Raw genomic sequence first — 18,725 nt, forward strand, 5'->3', positions numbered from 1 at the left:
TTTTGTCGTTTCGAGAAGAAGACGGCACTCTCTTATCATCAAAGCCAATGTGGTAGCCTCGGGAGTAGTGTCTCAGACATGCGAGATTGAAAGGCAGCGTTTCTGTTTTTTGTTAGTGTACAACGACAGACCTCGTTTGTGGTTGTGTAATGGTCACTTACAAGAAAAACACTCGCACTCTGCTGCTGTTCTCCGTGCCGTTTTCCTTTGTGATGGTGTATCATGCACCGGTAATTCTGTCTCTCTCTCTCTCCTGCGTTTTCGTTTGCTCTCATTTATTGTTGTTATTGCTCCTGTGCGCTTTGCTGCTTTTTTTTTTTCCACGACGGCTGAACACTGCTCCTCCGAACTTCACCAGATTTGTTCCCACAAGCGAAAAGTCTCTCGCACACTCGTTTCTTCACCCCATTTCTTTTATAATTAATTCAGACTTCACTCCTCCGACCTTCTCCGTCGTTGTCGGTGAGTTCTTCAGCCAGCGCATACCAGTCCACACAAACCAACAACAACAAAAAGGAAAATGTCGCATCTTCCGACCAAGTGGGCAGAGCGTCATGACCGCCTCTTCATCACCGTGGAGGCGAGCAGCGCCACCGACGTGCAGGTGACCTTCACCGACAAGTCCATCGCCATCTCCGGCAAGGGCATCACCGCGAAGAGCAGCGAGGCACACGAGCTGAAGGACGAGCTGCACCTGCTGAAGGAGATTGTGCCAGCTGACTCCACCTACAAGGTCCTCGGCGTCGCGATCCAGATATGCGCCATAAAGAAGGAGGAGGGCTACTGGAACCGGCTGGTCGATGAACCGACCAAGGCGACCAAGGCGTGGCTCTCTGCGGACTGGAACCTGTGGAAGGACGAGGACGACGAGGTGGACGAGAACGCCGCCGCGGCGAACTTCGGCGGCTACGGGGACATGGGCGGCATGGACATGGGAGGCATGGGAGGCATGGGCGGCATGGACATGGCCTCCATGATGAGCGCCATGGGTGGTGCTGGCGGTATGGGTGGAATGGGAGGTATGGGTGGTATGGAAGGCATGGAGGGCGACTCTGACGATGAAGAGCCGGCAGAGGAGGAGGACGAAGAGGGTGGCGAGGGTGAGAAACCGGCGGCCGACCTGAGTGACCTCAACGCATAAGAAAAAGAAAAAGAGGAGAGAAGGCGAAATCAAGGATACTAACGGCGGGTGAAAGGAGGCACAGCAGGAGAATTTGTTTCGTCTGTTTGTTTCCAGTCCTTTTTTTTGTCGTGGATCTCTTTCTCCTCCTCGTGTCTTTCGGCACATGTCTTCCACATGACAAGGGCCGAGGAAAGGGAGAGCGTGCGAAGTGCTTCCCATCAATCTATTTCTTTTTTACTTTTATTATTTTTGTTTTTTGTTTTGGCTAATTATGTACCCTCTTTCTGATCAAGGGGAGTTGAACAAGGAGAGCCGGGTTGGTGCGAAGGCCAGGGTAAGTATGAAGGTGAAAGAGCATCCATCTGCATTGCCGATGAGAACAATCGAGAGCACTCCAACTGCACACAGTAGCGCCTCACAGTGTTGTTGTCCATGATGGCACGTGGTGCTTTCAATCAGGGTTTTCTCCTCTCTTTTTGTTACAGCTCTCGTGTTCTTTCTTTTGTTTGTGAGTGTCTGTGTGTGTATGTGTGTGTGTGTGTGTGCAGTGCGCTGTTCTGACGCCTAAGATCGTGTGATGGAGCTGAAATCATGGAAGAGAGAATGCAACGGAGGAAGGAGGCGCACTTTTGCTACGCGGACGCGTGTGCTGCCTGTCGGGTGCGCACAAACGCAGCGGAACGGGTCTTCGTTTACGGTTTTTTCTTCTTACATTTTCCTCTGCCGGTTCGCCTTTGTGCGTACAGCAGATGAAGCTCTTCTTAAACGAGGGGAAACGAGGAGGTGAGAGGCTGCGTAGTGTGTTTATCGTTGCGGTTACCTCTGCCACTTCTCTGCTCGTACTGCGCATTGGGAAGTCGTGAGGGTGTTTTCACTTCCGTTTGTTGGTGGAGCACCTTAAAAAAAAAATCTTTAACGATTTAGTCGTGCCACGGCTGCTTCCGACGGCAGCGAGAATTGGCGATCCAATGAACGAGGACAACGTGTGTGTGTTGTGTGCTTCCCGGAAAGCATTGAAGGCGATCTCTGACCTCCTCCTTGAATTCCTTCTTTTTTTTCTTCAGACATGCGCGCGACTAATAAATCTCGTCTTTCTTGGTAATAGAGGTTATGTCAGAAACGTGAAAAGCAAGAGAAAAGGAAAAAGAGCAGCACATGACTGGTCACTATCGCAGCATGTGTTTCAACCCACACTTTGAGACTCCTCCTAGTATCATGGCCGATTCTCACCGCTGTGCGTTTCTACGCGATGTGAAGGCGGCTAATCTGTGCGATTGAAAGAGAAAAGCTCTTCCCAAAGCAGGACATCCCCACTTGCCGTCTTGTGCGTTTGGGACACTTCGGACTCCCTTTTCCGTCGCTCAGACCATCTTTTAATGTGAGTGCGCCACCTCTTTCTCGGTCTGTAACCTGCTTTCCCTCATCTCTCAAACGTGCTCAACCGTGTTTTCTTTTCCTTTCTTACTCATCCATCTGTCATTGTGTTCTCTCCCATTCCCCGGTTTGTAGCTCTTTTTCGTTGTTGCTCTTGTTCTTGTGACGCTTCCATGTCGGAGGACAAGGGACTTCAAGGGGCACTGAACAGCTTCTTCGGTGGCCTCGAGGAGGGCGAGCACTCTCCTCTCGACTACGCCGATGATGCCCTCCTTCGCGACATGGACGAGTTCTTCTCTCAAGGGAAAAACACGGAGCGCATACGCCGCTTCATCGAAGACAACGACGAGACCTTCGCGCTGGTGGCAACAGGCGGTGCTGATGACACCGACAGCAGAAGCGGTCTGCAGCTCTATCAACTCTTTCAACAGTACGCGGAGGTGATTGAGGAAATCGCGGAGGACTTCGTCGCCTCGAGAGAGGAAAAGGCAGCGGATGTCCTCTCCTCTCTTGTTGCGGCAATTCAGAAGGAGTGGAACTCGTCGGAGAACGCATATCGGATGCTGTGCACGAGCTACATAGCCGCGTCGCTAGACTACAAATCGTTTCTCGAGTTTGCGGAGGACCTGTATGGGAACACGCACTACAGCATGGCCCACGACAACGAGGATATGGAGAGCGCGGAAAGCAGCTGCAGTGGCAGCGGCTGCGGCTTTGAAGACGTCGACAAAGACGAAGGCAATGGTGCAACGTAGCCAAGGAAAAAAAAGCCTTTCTCGTGTAGACTGGTATTAGTATTCTCTTATCCACCCCACCGCCGCGATCCTCTTTATTCTTTTGCGGTTTGTATTCATGTGTTTTTCTTCTTGTTGTTGCCCAAACCGCTTCATTGCTTCGCTTTTCATCCCGACTTCCATCGAGCGCTCTAATTGTTATCTCCCCATTTGCTCCATCGAGTCTGCAAAGGCTCTCCTGTGATTCGCTTCCTTCGTTTGGTGTTTTTCCCTCCGTTCGACTCCATCATTGTAACTCCTGCATCTTTTTCTTTGCAGAAGCATACACGCGTATCAGCTGATACTTTGGGGGAAAAAACGGTTACTTGCATCTTTAAAGATAATAATAATAATAAGCGTGCTTCATTATGGACCAGTCGGGTGCACATTTATTCGTAGGTTATCGGAGATTCGCGGGTGGCGGTGCACTTCCCCGGAGTAGTGCGGCTGTACGTGACGGAGCACACCACTGCTGCACAAGTTGTGCGAACGTTAGCGTAGCCTAAAAAGGAAAAAAAACTCTTATTTCCGCGGAACCACACTTTTCTTCTTTCACTTTGACCTCGACATACAACACACACACATACCAAATAATAAAAACATGAAAGGTGCACCCTTCATCATGAGTAGAAGCAGCACCAGCGGTGGCGGGGGCACCTCGCCCTACCCATCGCTCTCCTTCCAGGTCATCAATTCATCAGACGATCGCCGCGGTTCTGCCTCCCCCACCTCGGGCACCGAAAACGGCGGTGCCTCCGCGGAAAGCGCCGAGGCGGGCACCTCCAACTACTACGCCAGCGGCAACTCTCGCATTACGTTATCCAACGCCGTCTCCTCCTCGCTGGTTCCGGCGAGGATGCACCACACTGATTACATGTACGCGATGGATGCCCGCGACAACATGCATGAGATGTCGGACAGCAACTCCCTCCTCTCCGTCGCCTTTGAAGACTCGCAGAAGCGCTCGTACCACCCGATTGAATTTGCGGCGATGGCGGAGGGCGCCGGGGCGGGCACCTCGATAGAGTCGTTAGAGAGCGGCCGCCTGCAGCGTCACACCGGCGAGTCGAGCCCCGCCAGCGGAGTGGGGCTGATGGTGTCCGTCGGCTACGACTCCCCCGGACCAGACTCGTCGGTTGTCCCTTTGGAGCTGACGCCGTCGTCGCCGCCGCTGCCGCGCCCCGTCACCTACGGCCTCGGCCCGCCGACGGGCCCTCACGACAACAACGACACGAAGCTGTACGTCCCGTCGCCGTCCTCTGCGTCCGGCCTCGGGGACTCGTTTAGCCCCGTCCCCCCTCCCACGCTGCCAGCCGCCGCCGACCACACGACGGCGCCCTCCGACCCCCACTCCGCCATTCGCAGCGGCGTCGTCGCGAACGCCACAAAGCAGCAGCTGCCGCATCTTCGCTCCTCGAATTTGATGGCCAGCACGACGGCCACCACGGTGGATCGCAGCCCGCTGGAGCCGTCCATGACCGCACGCGGCGCCACGCCGAATCGCTCGCCGGCGCCGTCACTGAACACGTTCCGCTTTCCCATCCTGCCGTCACCGAACAGCAGCGTTGACACCCACGCGTCCGCCACGGCGACCCCGTTTTCAGAGTCGCAACGCGGGGCGGATGGGAGGAACTCCGCGTTCCCCACGCAGCACCTGCCGAGCCCGCCCGAGAGGCCGCCGGTGCATTTGCCGCGCAACACGCGACGCAGCTCCAACGACTTGGCAGGACTGACGCCGGTTGCCGCGACGCAGTCCAACCCACCTTCGACGGTCAAGACGACCCCCTATCAGACTCCACTTGCCTTGTTGGCAGCGAGTAGCAGCAGCAGCAGCACCTCGACAGCGCCGTCTAACATCGTTGCGGCGGTCCCTTCCGCTCTCGAGCACAATGCCGACGAGGAAAAGCCTTCTACTTCTTCTGCCGCTGTGCACGAAGCGCAGCAGCCTGCAACGCTTACCGCGCCCGTCGTGCTACCGCCTCCGCCACCACCGTCATCGCAACCGCAGCCGTCATCGCAACCGCAGCCGTCATCGCAACCGCAGCCGTCAGCCCCCACCGCTCTCCCCGCCCCTGATGCAGCGGCCCAAGCGACGCACCCTAAAAGAAACGACTATACTTCCTCTGATTCATCCTCTTCCAACTCTGCGCCTCAACACCCACCGAAACCGCCGTCACCACGACCACCCCCTCCAGTGTCCGTGCCGTCTCCCCCGCCGCCACCAAGCCCGTCGGCTTCATCGTCCGATGAAGCCGACTTTCCCGTCCGCTTCGCACCCCTCATCCAGCAGACCGACTACTACAAGTCGGACGTTAAGAATATCGCCTGCACCGGTGCCTTCACCATGGGTGATGTGCCCTCCACGATGGTGAAGCTGCGACTGCTGCGACACGAGCTGCTTGGCCGCGCAGAACCGCTACCCGTTATTCAGCAATCCGCCCTCCGCGCGGGGCGGGTGAAGAGACCTAAGACGGTGTCCGAGCAGGAGAAGTCGGGAGAAACCCCCGCGAAGGCGGTGAACAACACCTCTGATCGACAACGGCCGCCGCGTGCAGTGCACGTCGAAGACTTCCGCGACACGTTCGTCGTGTTCGATAACGTTTTACTCGCCGTCAGTTTTGCCTTGTGGGGTAGCGTGGCGCACTACAACGCGTTGGTGCGCGGACTGCTCCGCTACTGCGCGGCAGATGTGGAGAAAAGCGAAGGAAACGGGGGAGGGGAAAGTGACCCGGATGGCGCGAAGGCGGACGCCGTGTCGCCGTCCTCTGCGGTCACGAAGTCCCGCCTGAAAGTTCCGTTCTCGTCCGTTCTGCGGTTTTTAAACCACAGCGGCGTGGATGTGCTCGTTGTGTCGTCGAACAGAAAGGCAGCTTCGTCGTTTTGCGCGAAGCGTCAACAGGTGCGGCGACGCGTGCGGCGTGACGGCGCCACCGCCGGCGCCGCAGCGCTCCACGACAATTCCAACGCTGAGTCAGGAGGCGGGGAAACCCACGGCGACGAAGCCTCTGCGCCGCTGCGTCGCGTGCTCATCGCGCTCAGTTACGACACAAAGCAGCAGGTGTGGTGCCCATTGACGCTCTCACGCCCTGTGCGTCAGATTGCCGCCGCGTGGCACGAGCACCGTCGTCACACCCGCCAGCAAGAACGCCAGACGGAGCGGCGGACGCGACGCCGCGAAGAGGCGGAGGCCGCTGTGAAGGAAAAGAAGGCGGCGATGGAGGCAAAGCTGGACGCGTGGCGGCAGCGCGTGAACGCCTTCTCTGAAGTCGAGGATGCATCCGCAGGACCTACCACAACCGCGACGCAGAAGCACGTGACGGTGGTGGTGCCAAGGACGGATGCCACGACGGACGACAGCAACTCGCCACTGACGAAGGCGGGCAACAAGCTGCCGTTCGACGGAATCTTTTACCCAAATCTAATCCAAACGGACGTGGGCTTTGGCGTTGTAGTAAAGCAAGGTTTGCATCCACTTTTTGGTGTGGTCCGGCTGCGTCTGATGGCTGGCGTTCCGCTGGGTTTTATTACACTTTTTTTCGGGCTAGCGTTTATTATTTACGCGACGAAAACGACAGGTGCGTGCCTTTTTGACTCCGTCACGAGACAGTGTGCCGCGCCAGACGCCGACATGGTCAGCAGCAGCAGCAGTAGTAGTAGTAGTGAAATAGGTAGTAGCGAGAGTAGGAGCTGTTTTGCCATGCTGGCTGGCACCGCGTCGGACAGCTTCAACTCGAAACTGTCAAACAGGTTTCTCTACGGAAAGCCGGCGTCGCCGGGCAACTGCCTTATCGTCACTTTGTGCTGTGTCTTTGCCGCGATCGTGGACAGCGTGCTCATCACTTTTTTCGCCGCTCGCTATCTCGCCTTGGGCGGTGTCCGGCCTTGTTTTCACTACCTTTTGCAGGCAATACAGTTTGTGTTGAGTGCCATCGCGTGCGCCTTCGCCGCCTACGTCCTCTTCCGCTTTCACGGCCGACGGCACACGATACGGTGCGACGTGCTGGACGCAGCCGATGCCTCCTTGTGCACCGCCCGCCTGCGCAGCTGCGGCAGTCGCTACTTCTACGAAGCCCACACCCGACTCACCGGGACGAACGTCGCGCTCGTATTGTCGATTGTATACCTTGTGCTGTGTGTGGTGCATTGGCTGTTCGCCTTCCTACCCGTGGTGCCGTCGCCGTCGCGGCAGGACGCCATCCCCACCGCGACCCCCGACACGTACACCTTTCGACCGAGTCTCTTCGCCCCCGACGGGCCCACGCCGGGTGAAATCGAGCAGCTGCGCGAAGTCATGCAGGCTCCACTGCGACAGGACCTCCAGCAGTGTGTGCAGCAGCGGGATCGACTGCTGACGGCGGCCACCACGATTGGCGAGATGATGCAGGCAAACCGCACACAGAGTCTCAAGCAGATGAAGCTGAACGAGCAGCGACGGCTGCACCGGGCACGGCCTTTTGCCGAAGAACACACTAAAGGGCGAGATGGAAGCCGCGGCAGTGCCACCGACAAGGCGGGTCCGTATCGGAAGAGCGGCAGGAGGCGCAAGCGCTACCTCGTCTGGGGTGGTGAGGAGACGCTAGACAGCGGCAGCAACGGCGACGACAGCGATAGTACGCGGTCCGACCCCTCTGCAGCGGTGGCCGCCGCACGCGATCGCACAGTGGTGCTAGCGCCGCGTCTTGTGCAGCGGGTAAACGAAATCGGCTCGCGGGTGCGTGCACAAGCTTCACAATCGCGGCGGACATCGAACCCTTTGAATGCGGCGGACGTCCCTGCGGCTTTTCAAGCGGGGGATGGCGAGACGAAGCCTTCGACCAGCCTCGATCGTTCTTCCTCGCCGTCCTCGGCACCTGCGGCCGACACGAGCTACTTTGTGACGCGTACTTCCTTGTTCGGCCGCAAACCGGGCAGTCTGCCGAAGGTGGCCGTGGTGGTGGACGACGACTCCACGAACGCGGTCGATGCACCAGAAAGCGGCGTGGCCGTCGCGCCCCCTGCAGTGCCGTCCGCGTCGTCAAAAGCAGAGAACAAGCAGCCCATGTATGTGGCAACGTTTTCGCCGTTATTGTCCGCGCAAGCAACGCCGGCGGAAACGAGTCTCCCTCTGCAGCGTCCGCCGGTGCCTTTGTTTCACCCACCTGCACGATCGACAAAACCGATGCAAAAGTCGCAGCCGGGCTCGGCGCCATCTAGCGTCCCTGAGGCACGTCCGGCGCTGTCTCTCCCATCGAATGACCTCTCACAGCTAGCAGGACCGTCTTCTGATCGCCGTTCTTCGATGGTGTCGCCGCTTGTGGAGTCAGAAATTGCACAGATTGTTTCTCGGCTGCAACGCGCACAACAGTCCTGACGTTCTAATTGTGGATCAAACGTGCTCTACTTTAGAAAGCTTCTTGTTTTCAAAGGTTTTCCTTTGTGCGTAGAACCCCCCTTTTCCCCTTGTTTTTTTCGTGATGTGTTCTTCCCCCCCCCCCTGTTAGATATTCAACGATCTTTATCTTCCCTTGTTTTTCTGTTTTCCTTTTCTGCTCAAGACGTTTAGCCTTGTAGAGTGGCTTCCCACTCTCTCCTTTTCTTTTTCGTCTCTTCCTCCTTCATCTGTACATCCCTTTCTTCTGTTAGACATTCTAGACCTTCTCCCCAACTGCACGAAACCAAAGAAGAAGAGCTTGGATTTAGAGGAAAGAAAACATGTATACTGAGCTGCGTCACTACGACACCCGTTGATCTTTCTGTGCTGCTGCCATGAAGCTCGAATACATCTGATGCGCTCTGAGGCAATGATGTGTGTTGTCTTCTTTTTCTCCCTCGTCTCGTCCAGTCTGGTCTTCTCTCTCTCTTCACCTTACTTTTTTGCTACTTCAGCCCCCATCTGCAGCGTGCAATCGCACATTTAGAGTCCGTTGATACACCTTAGCGGTGTCCAAGAAAGGATGGACGTGAAGGTAAAGAGCGTCCACCTCGTTGCCAAATGGATGTGGGACTGCAAGGGCGAAACGTGTGGCATCTGCCGCCAGGAGTACGAGGCAGCCTGTCCTGCCTGCCGCGTTCCCGGTGACGACTGTCCCGTGCTGACGAGTCCGTGTCACCACACCTTTCACCTGCATTGCATCACTCGCGCTCTCGAGAAGGAGGAAGGTCAGCAGGAGTGTCCGACGTGTCGCGCGCCGTGGAACATCTGACGGTGAAAAAAGATTTGTGTCTGCTTCAATGCAAACGCTGCTCTTCCTCTCGCTCTCTCGCTTTTCAGACCTGTAGTAGATTTGGATTCTTCTTTCTTTTTCTTCTGTGCATCGTATGCTCTCTTATCGACTTGTTCTCCTAGTGAGCCTCAGCGGGAGTTGCTCGCCAGTAGAATGAAAACGGAAGTGCTTTAAAAGTCCCCCAAATAAAGTAGTTCTTTTGTTGTTTTCATTGGATGCTACCCCAAAAAACCGTCTCTCTCGAATTGCTTTCAGGTTCTCGTGCCTTCTTTTTTGGGGGGTGGGGTGGGGGGATGCACGTGAAGTGTACAACGCAGCGGATGAAATCACACCAACTTTTTTCTCCCTTCTTTTTTGTTGTTTTCTTGTTTTTCTCACCTTCCAGTTTTCACAGCATTGCTTTGGTGGTACATCCGCAATTCAAACTTATTAAAAAGAATAAGAGAGAACCCCCCTTACAAACGCACACATACCCAAAATGATGATGCGTCGAGGCGCTGTGCGTCTTGCAGTCGCGGCTGCATCCGCGGCTGCCGGCACTCACGACATTCAACCAGTCGAAAAAGACGTGGAAGCCGTCCCCACGGCGGACCCCACCACCGCCACGCCGGCAACGCAGCAGCCAACGTACAAGCACGTCCACACCGTCAACCCACCGGCGTCGACGTTTATTCCATCGGCCTCGGAGGCACCGGAGCTGCTGCAGAGCTACGTGGAGCCGAAGCCGTTTATCAGCGCCCGTCGTCTGCAAGTCTTCACAGTTTCCATGGGCGTCGGTGCCTTCAGCGTGTCCCTCGTGTACTTCTTTCTTAGCAAGAGCATCAGCACCCGCGTGGAGGAGGAGCAGACGCAACTGGATCGAATTACGGAGCGGAACCGGCTCGCGATGCAGGACCGCATGTCTGTTGTGCCGAACTTTACGGCACCGAACTCGTACGACGAGCTCTATGCGAAGATGATTGAGCGAGACAAGGAGGTGGAGTCGCAGTTGGCGCAGTCGCGCAGCACGCTGCACACGGAGACGATGTTTCACTTGCGGATGTGGTGGAACAGGTGTCTGCGCAACATCCAAGCCGCCACCGACGCTTTTGCGAACGCGCAGCTGCGCCGAAAGGAGGCACAGGCAGAAGCAAACATTAAGACCACCCTGCGATGCAGCGGCTACAAGCTGATGGACTTGAAGAAGGTTGAACGTGTGTGATTCAACGACTTAATCGACTTTCTCGGTGACTTGTATCTTGCAGGTATGAGAGCCATTTTCGTGCCTGTGTATGTGTGTGCATGTCGGTGCTGGTTGTAGCGTTAGCTTTCGCTTCCTTTTTGCGTACTCCTTATCTTTTTCCTTTTTCTTCGTAGCAACATCATCTGTCACAATCCGTGCTGTATAGTGGAACAGTTTTTCATCCCCGTTCTAACGCCGTCAGCCCACCTCGTTATTAGCTACTCGTCTATTCACGTCGTCACGGGCCATGATACTCCACAACACGAATCAACGGTAACAAAAAACATCAACACGAAGGTGCAGTACTGGCATTTAAATATACAGTGTGAAAAGCAATGAAGAAGTTTGTTTTCTCTCAGTGGCTCTATGCGTTACGGTGGAGTGTACGTCGAATCGAATTGCCGCTTTCTGCAGACGTGCATGCTGAGCACTTGTGTTGACACGCCTCCTCTCATGATTGTTGTACACTTCTATTTTTTTCTCTACTGTTTTTTTTTATACCTTTTGGTGCTTCATCGTCGCGGTAATTCCCTCGCAGCTACTACTGAGAGCACTCAGCAACAAGGTCGATCCTCAAAACCCTTCGGCTCACCCCTCAACAAATATCGCAGAACGTTTTACTAGTTATCGTTTTTTCTTCTCCAGCAATGCTCGCCTACCTCGACAACTACTTCAACCTCAAGAAGAGCTTTGTCTTCTACGGGTCCTACCACCACACACCGATAAACCAGCTGGTGCACGTCATCTTCGTCCCGGCCATCTTCACCACCGCCATGAGCTTCGTTGCGCGCATTCCGATTACGGACAAGGTCAACCTTTCACACGTTGTCGCCGCGTTCTATGCGATTTCGTTCTTGAAGATGGAGCCCGTCGCCGGAGCGCTCTACGCACCGGTCATCGGCGCCATGGAGTACCTCGGCTCGCAGGTGCTCATCCACCACGTCCCCGGCAGTATTGCCGTGCATCTTCTTGGCTGGACAGCGCAGATATTCGCACACACATACGCGGAAGGTCGCCAGCCGGCGTTTACGGAAGACCCGTTTCAGGCCATTCACGCTGCCGTGTTTTTTGTGTGGCTGGAGCTTCTGTTCTACCTGGGTTATCGCCCGTCGGAGAAGGAAGAGCTGGGAAAGCTGGTGAAGGCGCGAATTGCCAAGATGAATGCGGAGGACGCCGCTAAGACGGTGGCAGACACCGCCGCGAGTGCGGCTGCCAAAAAGGTAGGCTAATCCAATGAGACTAAGAGCACGAAAAGAAGTTTATGGTGCGAAAAAATAGGCTCCAGAGGATGCTTCCATTGCTGTCGTCTATCGGCGCCGCCTTGGTACGACTGTGAAGCTTTGCCGTTTGGATTGTTTCCTACGTATGTACAATTCACTATTTATATTGCCAAAAGATACAAGACACGTTATATATATATATATATTCTCTCTCTCTACCCAATCACAATCTTTAACGCTTTAGTTACTTAAACACCTGAGCTTGCAATCGCTAATGCTAGCCTTTTTTGCTTTTGCTCTAAGTTCTTAAACCTTTCTTGCTGTTGCGGTCGCGTTTTGCTGCTTGTATAACTGTTGATTCGTCTATTTCTGTAGCTGCGTGAGTACCTCGTCCCACAGAATTGACGGGCAGCAAAGAACCAAAATACCTAGACGATTTATTAAGTGGAAGAAATCACTGACACTTACTGGCGACAGTCACCGGAGCTTGACTCCGAGGGATTCGCCGTTTTGCGAGTGTGGTTTTGTCTGTTCTCTGCCGCAAAAAAAGAAGAAGCATTATTCGAAGTAAGAGGCAGCACCCTCCGAAGACCTTTTATGTGACGCGATGTGGTGCACTCCGTCAGCCTCCGCTGAATTACATCTTCCTTTCGGTTTCTTTTGCTTCTCCACTTCCAAGCCAGGCGGCGTACATGTATGGATGCATTCGGCGCCACTTTCTCTAGAGCAAACAGCACCACAGCATGACGACGGCGAAGGACAGCGCGAGTGCCACCGCGGCGCCCGCCATCCCCACGATGTTGCCCACCACCTGCGGTGAGGAGACGGACCTTCCCGGCGTGCCGCGCGTCGGCTGCGTGGCCGCCGTCTCCTACAAACCCGACGCACTCTTCGGCTTCGCGGCGTCCATCATCGCCACCGCCGACAGCGTCGCCATCCTCGGCCCTGACCTCGATCAGCGCCGTTATGGCCGTCACTGCCTGTTCACCCGACACCTCTGGCGCCCAGCCTCTCTCGTGGAGTCCGCGGCGGCAGGTGGGCAGAGCGTTGTTGCAGCCGGCAGCGCGTCCATATCCTCCCCACCCTCTTCTCCGCTGACCGCTGCCACCACGGCTCGCATGCTCTCCCACGCCGATGGCAGTGGCGTGAACATCATTGCCCTGACTGCGTGCTCCTTGTCGCCGTCACTTCCACTGCCACCGACCGACACTTCTTCAAACAGAACCACCCATCAAGAGCAGCAGCGGCAAAAGAAAAGCGCCGTGAGCGACGCCGTTGCCGTCGCGGTGGCGTGGGCAGACGTTGCGATGCAGCATCACGTGGCGGTGCTTGTTCTCCACCTGAAACACGTCCTGTCTCCGTCGTGGGCCGGAGAGGCGGACGGCTCCCTTGTGCGGGTAGTGGCGCACGATGCTCTCCCGCTGCCGCCGGCGCAATCCGTCCTGCGGCTCTTCTACCACCCCGCGATGACCGCACCCCCTTCGCAGGCTGCCACAGATGCTGCGGAGGTGTCCGCGCCGTCGAAGCACGTGATGATGTGCTCGCTCTTCTCCTCATGGACCGGCTTCTCGGTCGCCGGTCAGCCCAGCCATGCGGACAGTAATACTAATAATGCTGGAGGTGCCGGACCGTCGGGTGGTACAGTCGGCAATGTCGTAAAGAAATCGAACGTCGCTGTTTTAAACGGCACCGGCGGGGGTGGCGCAGCGGAGTCGCCGACTTCCAGCGCATCCCCCGGCAAAACAACTGCAACAGCCGCCAATCCTCGTCGCCTGGGACAGCTGCGCTTCATTACCGTGTCCGTTGCGGTGTCGCACAATGCGACCGCACCGGACACCGACGGGGACGAGGCGCTAACGGTGACAGCGACGCCGTCGTCGCTCAGCGATGTCGCGCCATGGCTGCTGGCGTTTCAAGTCGATCGCGTTGTCTGTGCCTTCACGGTGCAGTCCGCCAGCACCCGCGTCATCGCCGCAGCGGGCACGACAGACGGTCGTGTGTTTCTGCTCGGGCCCACATCGCACCGCCTCGTGCGCCGCGTAAGTGGCCCGGTGGCGGACATGACCTTCGTGCGCACGAGACCGTCCAAGGCGGACACGGCGTCGCGCAACGCCGTCGTGGACGAAATCATCGAGGACGCCGTCTCCGAAGACGCACTCAAGAACGTCAGCTTTACAAGCGCGGCCGACGCCGAGTTTGCACGGCGTGATGAGAGCGCCTTTGTGGCGTTGGTGGTCCTCGACAGTGCGGGGCACCTGCTTGTGCTGCGTGCGGTGAACAGCGGTGCCGCCATCACTCAGACAGTGCCGGACCTGCCGCAAATCATTACACTGGCCAACGGCCAGAAGCAGACGCTCACGTTTGTCAGCCCCTCCATGGCGAACCTGGAAGAGGCGCCGCAGGTCAGCTCCAAAAACTTTCTGGACCTGAGTTCGCTGCGTCATTTTATCGGTCGCAGCCGCGCCGCACCGCCCCGCAAGGCCGGTCGTAGCACCTCCCCGAGCAACGCCCCACTCGCCTCGAGCAGTCTCACCGCGACACCGGTAAATCAGAGCTTTGCCGCCAGCAGCGAGGACGAGCCGATCCTGTCAGGCCACATCCTGAGTCGCGGTCTGCTGTGCGTGGCGAACATCGAGAGCGGTAAGGGCGGGAGCGAGTTGGTCGTGAGCACGATGGGGCAGGTGATTGTGTCGGTTCCGTTTAACCCCACAGAGGGCTGCTTTCGGATTGCAGGGTTCACCGTGACGCCGGCCCCGATGTTCTACGTCGGCTTCGTCGACTTTTTCGCGGACGGCAATCCAACGCTGGTGATGGCGGGGCTGAAGAACGTGCTGGTTGCCAGCCGGCCTCCGTCGACCCTCCGCGAGCGGGCGCAGCTGCTGCTGCGTCTCCTCAGCAAAAAGGAGTTGGAGCGGCGCCACTCCGACAGCGACGACGGTGTGGAGGGGTAGTACCCTCGGTTGCATACAAGGGAAAGATTCATCCACGACCGATGGCATTGTAGTTGTACAGCTTTTAAAAAGAGGGCTTGAAAGGTACTGTGTGTTATTCTTCTGCGAATGTCTTACAGGCAGCTCTGCTTCGATTATCGTCTAAATCTTTGAGTCCAGACACTATCGCCAGTGCTGCCCACTATATTCCATGAAACACTTGTTGTTGTGAGTTAGCTCCAGAGTCCTACCAAAGAAAAAAGGTACAAGCGATCATCAAAAGGAAGAATTATTGAAGAGCACGCGAGACTACGAAGCCTATTACTATTGTAATTACTTATTTTGCCTTCCGACCGACTTGACACGTATTGCCCCTCTTTCACTCCCTCTTTCTTTCTTTTCTTCAGCACCTTTTCCTTTCCTGTTCTCTAACCATCACGTTCTTAGCAGCGTGTCTCTTTTGCCAATATTATCCTCTCTGAACGTCTAATGGCCGTTGACACAACGGTCATTGAATAGCTCCTCAGCATCAAGCATCCTTGGTGGCCCTCTACCTGCTCCGCTTCTTCTTCCTCTTCAGAACCCCTCAGTATCCTTTGTTTGGTTGTTTTCGTTGCTTTTCATTCATTACTGCATAGTTTTCTCTTCTTTCTCTTTTCGACAAGCTTTACACTTTACAGCTCCGTCTGCACTTTTCAAAGTTTCGTGGAAGTATATTTTTATAGTAGGTGACCACCGTGAGAGGAAAGCCGACGAGATAGTTCGCAACACCCTTTTGCACAGCTTTTTTCTTCTTCCTTTTGTATACAACGTACGTGTGTACGCATCGGGTTTGTTTGTCTTCTCATGTTTGAATGAGTATCTCACAGTACAAGGCATATCATTTTGCTCTCCTCAAAAGAAAAGAAAAAAGGGCCAACATCATACAGCATGGACAAGCTGAAGGAAACGCTTGGAATACGCGAGAAGTTCTCCCTAGAGAATGCGCAGTACCTGTGCGATGAGGTGGAGCGCATAGAGGAGCTCGCTCTGGGCGACGAGGCGGGGCAGCGCGAGTCGAAAGTGCTAGAGGCTTCATTGCAGTCGATTCGATCCCTCACCGAGGTGCTCGTGTGGATGGACCGCAACAAGGAGGACTGGTTCGAGCGCGTCATGGAGCGAGATGTAATCAACATATTGGAGCGTCTCGTCACCAACGGTCTTATGCCGTCCGCCATCAAACTCCAAAGTCTGCAGAGCATCACGGTGATGCTGCAGAATCTATCTCGCACCTCCTCCATTTACTATGTGTGCAGCAACAATCACATTAACCGCATGGTTGCCGTCGAGTTCGACATGCACGACGACGAGTTTGTGTCGCTTTACGTGTCCTTTCTCAAAACCCTTGCCCTGCGGTGCACACCAGACACGGTCCAATTTTTCTTCGACCTGCAAGACAATGCCTTCCCTTTGTGGGACCGCGCGCTGCGTCTGCTTGGATCAGACGACGCGATGGTGCGCACTGCCGCCAAGCAGATCATCGTTACCATCGCCCAGCTGCAGGACAGCGCCGTCTCGGGCTTTGTGCAGCACTCCATCGCCGACGTCTTTCTGAGTGTCATGCGTAATGTTGATCAGCAGCTGACGCAGCTGGCGGCTGACATCCCTGCCCACGCTTCTCTCCAGAGGTTCGTCCACTCTGCGCACACGTGCAACGCACATGCAACAGCAGCAGCAGCATCCGGAGGCGGCCCTCAGCTCTCACACTCCCCTTCATCTCCACCCCTTTCGTTGTCAGCGCACCCGCAGCAAACGCAAGCGCCAGCCGTCAAGACGCGTGTGCTGACGCTGCGGCTGGAGGTGATCGAGGACGAGCTTCTGTATCTCAACGACGTGTGCCGCACGCCGGTAGCAAATGCGGGGAGTCAGGCAGCGACAGTAGCGCAGCGCCTCTTTCTGTCTCGCTTTCAGCGCATTATCGTGCAAGAGACGAGGGCTGCGGCGGCGGCCTCTGCGTACTCGCCGTCCGCAGCGCCAACAGGAGAGAAGAGACCGCTGACGACGTCCATCGCCGCCTTCGCCTCCAGCGCCAGCGATATCCCGGCCTCCGTCGTGCTCGCCTTCCTCCTTTACTGGATCCAAATCAACACCGATTTGCAGGTATGTGCAGCGCTGATGGGGTTTCTCGTGCATCCCATAGAAGCGACACCCGCTTCTGCCGCACCGGACGTCTCCACCTCTATCGCAGGGCTCGTCCTGCAATCCGCACGCGTCGACTTGCACGAGGCGGTCACCGCCATTTTTGGGCACGCCTTGGTGCAGTGCGCCATCGCGCCGTCACCGGCGCACGTCGAGGCGATGCGCGCTACTGTACTGCCTTCCCCGCTACGCTTTCCCACCTCACTCTCGCAGTTTTTCTACGCCGAGACGCCCTACCAGCTGACGGGGCAGGTGCTCGTCGGCGGTCCCAATAGCACGCTGCCGCCGCCGAAAGAGAAGTTTGTGCAAAAGGCGTGGATAGGTGGGAGTGGTGGTGGTGATGCCAACATGCGACGTCCTTCTTCCGCAGCCGCCCCGCCGGAGGTGCTCTCCGTGCTCATCCCAAACATCTTCGCCGCCCTTCACACGCAGCTTCGATACTTCCACGTCACGCGCCTCAGCTGCTTCTCCAGCACACTCTCCCTGCTCGTGAAACTTCTCCCAGTTGAGGAACGCGCAGAGCGACGGGTGACGTGTGCGAAGGTGCTAGAGACAGCCTTTTTAGAACTGATGAAGCTCATTCAACGAGTTTTGTTAGAGGGTGTGAAGCAGTACGCGTCTGCGATACAAAATATCGTCCGCGCGCAGCAGAACGCAGATGGCGAGGTGCCGCTATCCCGCATCACCTTCGAGGACCTCCAGGACACAACCGGCGAGGAGGCTCCTTTGCCCATTCGCGACCCCTACGCAGTGATGTTCCTTAAGCTTCGCGAGGCAGCACAGTGGTTGGACGCCGACGTGCCGGATCGCAGGGCCATCTTATCCGCTACCCACACCAAAGACGATGTGTACCTGTTCTACCCGGCGTACCCCACCCTCGATGAAGAAACGTGCGACCTGGTGCTGAATGTGTGGCCACCACTACAGCCGCTGCAACACTACCACGGCCAGCCACAACCTTTTCGCCACGAACTCGCAAATGCGTATCGCGACGTGCAGGTCAGCGTGACGCGCGCCTTTCCTCTTTCGCAGCGCTCTCCTGTGGCTGTGTCCGAGTGCGAGCTCAACCTATATGTGATGTTCCTCCTGGCGAAGCACTTCTTTGAGTCGTGTGCGTTGGCCGACTACAGCAGCCCCCACAATGAATCGAATCCTAATGTGCGGAAGGTGGACATTCTCCGCCAAACGCTGCGCCGGCTGTGTCCACAGCGGGGCCCGTCGCACTACTTCACACTTTCGCCGTCGGCGGTGAGCCTTTCCGTGCGCTGCGAGCTGACGAGCGAGTGGCACGGCAACGCCAACGAGGCAAGCTTTGCCGCGCTGGGCACCCCGCTCTGTCTTGTCCTTCCATCCGCCCTCACCGGGGAGGGCGGGCGGGAGCTTCTTCTGCTCGACGCGCGCGACAACGCACCGCCGCAGATTCGTGCGCTAGAGTTGAACAGCGGGGAGTGCAAGCGGCGGGTCTTGTTGAGTCTGGATCTGCCCTTCGTGGGCATCGCTCTGCACCCCAAGTACTCGTTCAAGGTTGTTATTTCGTATCAGATGGCCGGGCGTGCGATGCTGCTGCATGTGGTCCTGTGCGACGCTGCCACGGCGAAGACGGTGGTGCTGGAGGTGGAGAAGGCGGCGAATGAGTGCCGCGCACGCGGTGCATCGTTTTGCTTTGGTATTATGAACTACCGAAGTGCGCTTTTGGATTAAG

The 18,725-nt window shown here is 56.4% G+C and overlaps 7 protein-coding genes across 11 annotated transcripts; all 7 read left to right on the plus strand.

Annotated features, from left to right (window-relative positions):
- Positions 1–356: 356 nt before the first annotated feature.
- ABB37_00689 (hypothetical protein) lies at positions 357–1,141 on the plus strand (the record flags this gene model as incomplete). 3 transcript variants are annotated; one of them, XM_015796980.1, is made up of 1 exon in its annotated part: positions 357–1,141. In XM_015796980.1, exon 1 carries the CDS (start codon positions 521–523, stop codon positions 1,139–1,141), a length of 621 nt encoding a protein of 206 aa, XP_015664988.1. In that variant the 5' UTR covers positions 357–520. The 3 variants fall into 3 exon arrangements, with proteins under 3 accessions (XP_015664988.1, XP_015664989.1, XP_015664990.1); XM_015796981.1 differs by having other exon boundaries at positions 372–1,141; XM_015796982.1 differs by having other exon boundaries at positions 379–1,141.
- A 1,489-nt stretch (positions 1,142–2,630) lies between these two features.
- ABB37_00690 (hypothetical protein) lies at positions 2,631–3,252 on the plus strand (the record flags this gene model as incomplete). The annotated part of the gene is made up of 1 exon (XM_015796983.1): positions 2,631–3,252. The coding sequence occupies exon 1, from the start codon at positions 2,671–2,673 to the stop codon at positions 3,250–3,252; it is 582 nt and encodes a 193-aa protein (XP_015664991.1). The 5' UTR covers positions 2,631–2,670.
- A 624-nt stretch (positions 3,253–3,876) lies between these two features.
- On the plus strand, positions 3,877–8,620 carry ABB37_00691 (hypothetical protein; the record flags this gene model as incomplete). The annotated part of the gene is made up of 1 exon (XM_015796984.1): positions 3,877–8,620. The coding sequence occupies exon 1, from the start codon at positions 3,893–3,895 to the stop codon at positions 8,618–8,620; it is 4,728 nt and encodes a 1,575-aa protein (XP_015664992.1). The 5' UTR covers positions 3,877–3,892.
- Positions 8,621–9,133: 513 nt separating this feature from the next.
- On the plus strand, positions 9,134–10,674 carry ABB37_00692 (putative mitochondrial hypothetical protein; the record flags this gene model as incomplete). 2 transcript variants are annotated; one of them, XM_015796985.1, is made up of 1 exon in its annotated part: positions 9,134–10,674. In XM_015796985.1, the coding sequence occupies exon 1, from the start codon at positions 9,952–9,954 to the stop codon at positions 10,672–10,674; it is 723 nt and encodes a 240-aa protein (XP_015664993.1). In that variant the 5' UTR covers positions 9,134–9,951. The 2 variants fall into 2 exon arrangements, with proteins under 2 accessions (XP_015664993.1, XP_015664994.1); XM_015796986.1 differs by having other exon boundaries at positions 9,857–10,674.
- Positions 10,675–11,231: 557 nt separating this feature from the next.
- On the plus strand, positions 11,232–11,924 carry ABB37_00693 (hypothetical protein; the record flags this gene model as incomplete). The annotated part of the gene is made up of 1 exon (XM_015796987.1): positions 11,232–11,924. Exon 1 carries the CDS (start codon positions 11,343–11,345, stop codon positions 11,922–11,924), a length of 582 nt encoding a protein of 193 aa, XP_015664995.1. The 5' UTR covers positions 11,232–11,342.
- A 734-nt stretch (positions 11,925–12,658) lies between these two features.
- On the plus strand, positions 12,659–14,866 carry ABB37_00694 (hypothetical protein; the record flags this gene model as incomplete). Its single annotated transcript, XM_015796988.1, has 1 exon — positions 12,659–14,866. The coding sequence occupies one exon, from the start codon at positions 12,659–12,661 to the stop codon at positions 14,864–14,866; it is 2,208 nt and encodes a 735-aa protein (XP_015664996.1).
- A 384-nt stretch (positions 14,867–15,250) lies between these two features.
- On the plus strand, positions 15,251–18,724 carry ABB37_00695 (hypothetical protein; the record flags this gene model as incomplete). Of its 2 annotated transcripts, none has more annotated exons than XM_015796989.1 (1): positions 15,251–18,724. In XM_015796989.1, exon 1 carries the CDS (start codon positions 15,776–15,778, stop codon positions 18,722–18,724), a length of 2,949 nt encoding a protein of 982 aa, XP_015664997.1. In that variant the 5' UTR covers positions 15,251–15,775. The 2 variants fall into 2 exon arrangements, with proteins under 2 accessions (XP_015664997.1, XP_015664998.1); XM_015796990.1 differs by having other exon boundaries at positions 15,291–18,724.
- Position 18,725: the final 1 nt, after the last annotated feature.

This window comes from Leptomonas pyrrhocoris, assembly GCF_001293395.1.
Source record: "Leptomonas pyrrhocoris isolate H10 chromosome Unknown, whole genome shotgun sequence".
Lineage (NCBI taxonomy): Eukaryota > Euglenozoa > Kinetoplastea > Trypanosomatida > Trypanosomatidae > Leptomonas > Leptomonas pyrrhocoris.